The sequence below is a fragment of the Grammomys surdaster genome, unplaced genomic scaffold (genome assembly GCF_004785775.1).
Source record: "Grammomys surdaster isolate TR1022 unplaced genomic scaffold, NIH_TR_1.0 101847, whole genome shotgun sequence".
NCBI classification, from domain to species: domain Eukaryota; kingdom Metazoa; phylum Chordata; class Mammalia; order Rodentia; family Muridae; genus Grammomys; species Grammomys surdaster.
The window spans coordinates 8,901-16,974 of record NW_021608450.1 but is presented as its reverse complement, the minus strand read 5'-3'; the positions used below and the strand labels follow the sequence as shown (position 1 = coordinate 16,974).

At 38.5% G+C, this 8,074-nt stretch overlaps 1 gene segment (V, D, J or C); it reads right to left on the bottom strand.

Moving 5' to 3' along the window:
* Window positions 1-285: 285 nt before the first annotated feature.
* Window positions 286-796, bottom strand: LOC114635379. The segment is given in 2 exon segments: window positions 286-605; window positions 691-796. Coding segments are annotated over 2 exon segments (363 nt in total).
* Between the last annotated feature and the right edge of the window lie 7,278 nt (window positions 797-8,074).

The window sequence follows — 8,074 nt, the reverse complement described above, 5'->3', positions numbered from 1 at the left end:
GCTAGAGTTTTGGGATGACATGTCAAACATTGGAAATGTGGTGCCATTGAAGATTTCTGGATATGCTTTAAGGAGATTAGTGGACTCTGGGCATTGTATTAACTGAAGTTCAAAGCACCAGTGTGGTTTCCTGTAAAGCAGGTGTCTTCTTCCAGAGTTCTGGGGCAGAACTGGTGGTTTTCCTACTTTAAATTAGAATGCTTATGCTTGGTGTGTGCTGTATGCCACCTTTTGTTACAAAGCTCCTCTGCAAGGTGGTTTATGTCTGAGCTTAGACTGAAGACTCTACACTGTGTATCTCGCACAGTAATATGTGGCTGTGTCCTCAGTAGTCACAGAGTTCAGCTGCAGGAAGTACTGGTTCTTTGATGTGTCTCTACTGATGGAGATTCGACTTTTAAGAGATGGGTTGTAGCTAGTGCTACCACCATAGCTTATGTACCCCATATACTCCAGTTTATTTCCTGGAAACTGCCGGATCCAGCTCCAGTCATAACCACTGCTGGTGATGGAGTAGCCAGTGACAGAACAGGTGAGGGACAGTGACTGAGAGGGTTTCACCAGGCCAGGTCCTGACTCCTCAAGCTGCACATCAGACAGGATACCTTCAGAGAAAAAGAGTTGTTTCTTAAAATCATACATTAAGAAAAAAATCCCTCATGAGCACATGTATGAAATGGCATCACTCACCAGGAAGGACTGACAACAGGTACAGAAGGCTCAACACTCTCATCTTTTAGGCTACACCCCCTTTTCTTCAGAGATCAGACTCCAGTGAGAGATACATGTGCTTACAGAGCTCACGAGGGGATTTAAGTTAGAGCTAGAAGAAACATTTGCATGTAGGGAGCCTGTCTTGTCTTTATATTTGGGGAGGGTGAATGCTGAATGCACTTGGTTATTAAAATAAGTCCACCATTTTCTCTAGCTTCCTATAGTTTGAATCTGGGATAAGAGCAGTAAGACTGCAAAATCATAGGAAACACATCAAGACATTACCCCACTTTCTCATCTTACACCTTCTTACTCTCTGCTGATTATGTGATTTTAAGCTCTCAAGTCAATGCCAATCTTCCTTTCATAATTGTTTTCCTGATATCTTCCTTTCTTATTAGTAAGAACATATTGTTCTTTGTGTTCTTCTCTTTTCTCACCCAAAATATTTGTTTCTGTCTATCCTAAAAGTTGGTATACACTCCTGTTGCATAGATGACCGCCTATCTTTCCAATATGGAGTCCTGAGCTTTATGTACAGGAGAGTTATAGATCGGTTACATGACACCTTTTTTTTTTAATTTGGGGGAATTTCCCAGACAGAATTCCACAGGAACTACCATGCAGACCATACACTTTGTATTCCCTTTCACCAATTTCTCATTATCATTAGGGTTTCATTTATTTTCTCAATAAATATCATTGTTACATGGATTAGATGACATCTCAAATTAATGTATTTATTTACATTTTCTTGTTAGATGATGATGTTGAAAACTTGAAAAAGTATATAGTATTCATATGTTTTATGCTTATTTTTCTATTACACAAAGAAATTATAATATTTTTCAAAGTATGACTGCTATCATCCTGTTGAATCAATTCATTCTTGGCATTTCAAAGGTTGAGGGCAGAATTCTCTGGGCTGTGCAAATAAATCAGTGAATAACCCACTAGACCATCTTTTCTACACAATCTCACTCTATATCGCATCTGCAATGCTCTCTTTCTGATCCATTACAATCTTTTCAGTTCATGATTGTCTACTATAGAATTTTTCATTGCTCTGTCATTTTTTCAGTGTCTGAGCAGCATAAAAACTACAATGACTGTGTGGTGTGGAAAGTGTTGTGATCTTCTTGATCATAGTGTGTTTCTTTAAAATGCCAGGTCTTCTGACACGATGTCTGATTTAGAATGAATAGAGTCTCAAGTGCTCCTATGATTTGGATCCCAGGAATGTCTCTACATTGTCTTAAAAGCAGAAAGACGATCTCTGGGTGAGGATGAGTCTAGTTATAACTGTCCTGAACCAATAGATTTTATAATCTCCCTACTTACACTACCATCATTTTTCATGGTGAGTTTGAGCTCCTGCCAACCAAATGAAAAATTACTAAATGTTAAAATGATCAAGGAGAAGTAGGATTACCTGCAGGAGGGAGATAGCAACACTTAGAGGAAATCATCCATTTTCACACTTCTCTGGCTCCCTAAGGATGAGAGTTCCTATCCTTGTCCACAGTGGGAGGTATGTATAGATCATGAAACAATGAGACTATTTACTGGTGTGTCATTAAACAGCATAAATAAGTTTTATTCTGCAGGACACCTTCATGAACTTTTACACATGTTTCTATGAAGCCTTATGGAAAATGAAGGCAATCGAAAACACTAATAAATCAGTGGGAAAAGTGTCAGTTTTATTTATTACGTTCAAAGGAACATACATGAGTTTTTGGCTATTTATTTAGCTTCTGCAGCAAAGGCATCATTTTACCTATTGTCTTTCACACACTTCTAAACATTCAACTTATATTCTTAACAACACTTGGAGCACACAGTACCTAGATTTATTCTACTGTTTGTATTCCTCAGTTACTCCATGGTTAGGCTAGAATGTTTCAATGAGAACACTTGTTTAATCACTTTTCTAAAGGATTGAGAAAATTCTGAGACTCAGGAGAACTGTATTTCCTGCACACTAAAGAGTTAAGCTCTTGCACGTGAATCTCTGGCACAAAAGAAGGCTGAATACAATTGAGCTGATTGTGGTATTTAACATTGGTGATTCTGTAGAGAATATTAGTATTTGAAACCAAATATTCTGACAATATCATACCCTTGGATGTATTCTCAGACTATTACTCAAGGTCATACAATGCATCTAGACCTGTATTCACACAGGTATATCTGGAATCCCTGTCTTTGGTTTTAATCATTAGAGAAATTCTATAACCAACCCCCCCCACACACACACAGCTTCATTTGTTTTAAAACTACTTGTTGGTTCCATTTTTTTCCTAACTTTGTGATCCTGGTACCTCCAGGTGAGTCACATCTGCCCTGTAAATGCTCTGAATTTTGTTCAGAATAGACTGTATTCTATATTTAAATATGTGCATCAGAATTATAGATATATTTCTTTAAATATTTTATCATTTCAAAAATTATAAGAATGCATACCTCTGTAGAGATTTTCTGAAAAGTGTGAATTATATTTGAGACCGCATAGACACAGAATATTTAACCATCCACAATCTTCTACTTCTTTAGATCTGGAGTTCCCTGTGTGCCAGGGCCCCCTGGTGGCCATCGCACCTCCTGGAGAGTTTTGTGCCTGAGCTTACAGTTCCATTTCCTCACTGTGTCACTTGCACAGTAATACATGACAATGTCCTCATTTCTCAGACTGTATATTTGGAGATGCAATAAGTTCTTAGAATTGTCCCTGAAGATGGCAATTCTGCCCTTCACAGACTCTGCATACTGCCTTGCACTACCACCATTTTTAACATCTGCTAACCACTCTAGACCCTTCCCTGGGGCTTAGAGAATCTAGTTCATTCAGTAATTACTGAAGGTGATTCCAGAGTCTTCACATGAGTGTTTAATGGACCTTCTAGCCTGACCAAGCAAACTCCAGATTCTACCAGCTGCACATCACCCTGTATGCCTGAAAACAGAAAGAATCATAGGCAAAAAGCTGTCAAATATATCCACTGTTCCTCTTATGCATGTTCCTTCAAACAAACAAAGTCTCTTCTCTATGCATTACATTTTAAAAGAGCAACAAGGAAAACACACCTAAGCCTAACTCCATATTGAGTAGCCCATCTTCCATGCTAATCATTAAATGGGTGATCCGACTGGAATCCAGTGCTGAATTCCTTTGCCACAGGTGAGGCTCAGCACTGGGATGGTTTTATTGAGTGGCAGAAGTTCCTATTTGCATCACCTCTTGCTATATAGCAAGCTCTGGATGGAACTGTGTGATAAGACAGTGCTCAGAGTAGATGCAAGGATCTTTTTGTCACTGAGAATGATGACAACTATATGTAGTTACGTCATGCCTTTTAAAATATGAAATATAAACAGCATCACATACTCTTACGTTAACAGATCAGACTCAGGTCTGCTGTATTATCCCAAGTGTCTGTGTTTGTACTTACACATGCTGTGTACAGATTCTCTCTGAGACAATAGTTGCTGAGAATTAGACTTGTGTGATAAAGATCAAAAATTTTTCTAAATGTGATGGAAGAATTACCAATTTTGTCCATTTCAGCTCTTGAAATCATTAGTATATATTTTGTTTGAAGCAAATGTACTTGACATCAGACCCATGCACATTGACAATCTCACATTCTATGCATCTGTATACATGAAACCTGGTGCAAATAGCAACATAGTCACAAATGTGAACACATAATTTATCCTGAATGTATCCATAATACATGAGGATAACTCTCCTTCTGACATTAAATTTTCATACATTGGTGAAGAGAGACATTTATTCTGTGCTATGCCTTTTTAAATCTCATTTATTTATTCTTATAAGAATAACTTCTTTTCTTTGAACTGCTTTTAGACCTGTATTATCTGGTAGTTTTAGTCATTTATATGATGTAGACATTATCCCCTGGACTTGGTAGGATTTTCTTGGTGGAAAGAATCAGTAAAATGATTATACATCAACACAGATAAAAACATTTTATTTTCTATCCCACGATTATCTGCTCACTGGATGACAACCAGAAATGCAAAGAACCTGATAACTGCTAATCTCATACCATCAGATGCCTTTGAGAGTCCAAGTTATTGCTAAGGAGTTGGAAGCTCCCTAGATTGTATCTGGGACATGCACATCATGGAGCAGATAGAAAGTGCAGTTGCTGCCACAAGACACCAGTACCCTGAAGAATGCTCCTATGAAAAAGACATGACAGATTGTTAGTCAGGACTTGGCCTTCAGCCTTGTACTGTGGAGTCCTTTTTTGCATGGAGGATGCTCTTGAGGAAGAAAGAGTGAAGCTGGAAACAGTGGTGAAACTATTTGAGAAGAATTTGGGAGTGTGTCTCTGTTGGACAAAATATGTCAATGAAGGCAGGCTTAAGACCTGAAATGATTTACAGCATTCACAGAGTTGCCTAACTCTACTTCTTTCTTGTTGATAACTTGACGATCTTCACTTTCCCTGGTTAGCATGATTGCTTGCTGCCCTGATATTCTATCATCTTACAGCAATCTAGAGCTATAAACCAAATTAAACCTTTGTTTGATATGTTGACTTGTATACAGGGTTTTAAAACATAAACAGAAAAGGGATTAAGACAAGATTTTCTGTGAATTCAGATTGCAGGAATCATTAATGATTATATACGTTCATTGGTGTAAGAAGGGCATAAATTATATCACAAATCTTCCAGATTAATTCTTCTTTTATGTTTTTATTAATTTGAAACTATTTTAATTATTATTCTTTAATTTTTTTTACTGTCCAGTTCTTATCCACCTCCTGGTCTTCCTTTTGACTGTTCCTCCTCCCATGCCTCTCTCCCCTATCTCAAAGAGAATGTATCAAACTCTACCACCCCACACCACCATACCTTCCCACTCCCTGTAACCTCAAGTCTCTGGAGGGATAGATGCTTCTTCACTCATTAAGACCAGACTACACAGTCTTCTGCTGTATATTTGTAGAGGGCTATTATTTCAGCTCATATATGCTACCTGGTTGTTGTCCAAGTGCCTGAGAGTTCTAAGGGTGGACATGTTAGTTGAGAAAGCTAGTCTTCCTGTGATGTTGCTCTACCAGTCAGTTTTTTCCAGCTTTTCCCTAATACAGCACCAGGGGTCCCTGGTTTCTATCCATTAGTGTAAATATCTGCAGTTGTCTCATTCAGATGCTTTTAGGGCTTCTCAGAAGGCAACCATGCTAGGCTCCTGTCTATGAGTACACCATAGCATCAATAATAGTGTCAGACTTTGGAGTATCTCCTTGAAATGGATCTCAAGTTGGCCCTATCACTGGGCTTCCTTTAACTCAGGCTTCTGTTTGTTTGTTTGTTTTTTCCCTTCAGTTCTTTTAGAAAGGAACAATTCTGGTTCAAGTGGTCTGGCATGAGGAGCCTCCAGAAGGGATTGCCATGGAAAACTTCTGGGTATAATTTAAGGAGTTTTAGTGGGCTGTTGGCATTGTATTAATGGAAGATCTTAGCACTAATGTGTCTTCCTGTACAGCATTAGTCTCCTGCCAGAGTTTTGGAAAATAATTGTTTTTTACCTATCCTAAAGTAAAATTTCTATGCTTGGTGTATGTTGCGTGCCTCCTGTTAGTACAGAGATGCTCTACAAGGACGTTTGAGTCTGGGCTCACACTGATGACCTCACACTGTGCTTCATGCACAGAAATATGTGGCTGTGTCCTCAGAAGTCACAGAGTTCAATTGCAGAAAATACTGGAGATCTATCTTGAGGTTCTGTGGCCTGTAGTCATGCTCTCTACCTGTGGAGGGGCTAGAAGGAGTGTTGTCCTACATGACTGATGGCCACAGACCTCTCTGTTGGGGGCAGTAGCTATGTGAAATGAGGCCAGGGGTATAGGAGCAAGGCCAAACTTCTACTGTCCCTGAGGGTCTCTGGGGTTAAAAGCCTGCTCTACCAGGTACCAGCTGCCTCTCAAATCCCACAAGGGAGTGCTAAGACTGTAGACATCACAGGAAACACATCTAGACATGATCCCACCTTCTAATCCTAGACCAACCTCCCTACAAACCATACCCAAATTCTGGGATTTTAAAGCTTCAAGACAGTGCCAAACTTCCTTTTATATTGAGTTCCTGACTTCTTGCTTTCTTACTCGTAATTCCACACTGTTTTAGTTTCTTCTCATTCCCCACCCAGAATATTTGTTTCCATTTTCAAAAACTTGGTAATACCCTTCTTCTGGTTGTATAGATCATCTCATATCTTTCCATTAGAGAATCTTGAGCTGCATGCACATTAGGTGTAGGTAGGTCACATGACTTCTTCTTCTTTTTGTGAGAACTTCCTGACAAATCCAAAGGACCTACACCAGATTAAACCAACCATACTGTGTCTTTCCCCTTTCAAAAATTTCTCGTCAGCATTTCCTCTTATTCATTCCCTTAATAAATATGGATATTTGGATCAGTTGATATCTCAAGTTAACGTTCTAATTTACATTTTCTTGATAAATCATGATGTTGAACACTTGAAAAAGTGTTTACTATTCATGCTTTTGCATATTTTTCCATTACACAAAGAAACTATAAAAATTTTCAAGGAACCTCTGCTGTATGGCCGTTGAATCAATTCATTTTTGGACTTTCAAAGGCTGAAGGCAGAATTCACTGGGTTGTGCAGAGAAACCAATGAATAACCCACTAGACCCTTTTTATTCTCCCTCTTTATATCATATGTGGAATTCTCTCTGTCCAATCAATTTCAGTTCTTTCAGTTCACGATATTCTGCTGAAGCCCAAAGAACTCTTTTGATGAACTTTTTTCTAATGTCCACATGAAGCTTTATAGAAAATGTAGATGATCAAAGGTACCCATGAATCTGTGAGGAAAGTGACAGTTTTATTTATCTATATTCAAAGTAACATTTCTGGGATTTCTGGTTATTACCTTCATTTCAACAACAGAGGCAACATTTTAACTGTCAGATTTCACACACTTCTTAATATTTACTTATATTCCTAACAACCCTTGGGGGCACACTGTGCCTAAATTTTTTACACTTTTGATTCCTTCAGTTACTCCTTGTTTATGTTAGAATGATGCAAGTGGAACATCTGTTTAATCACATAACTAAATGTGAGCCAAAACCATGTGAGTCAGGAGTGAGAGATGCATTCCTGCAGCCTGAGGAGGTAATCTGTTGCATGCAGCACCAGTAAGAACAGCAAGTCTCCTATTTAACCCCAGAGTAAGAACTGACCATTAGTCATTACAGAGAAGAATGTGTACATCCCTGACAAGAATAATACCCTATCATTATAGGATGCACTGTAGCTTTAATGCATACAGAGTGAGTATCTCCCTCTTGCT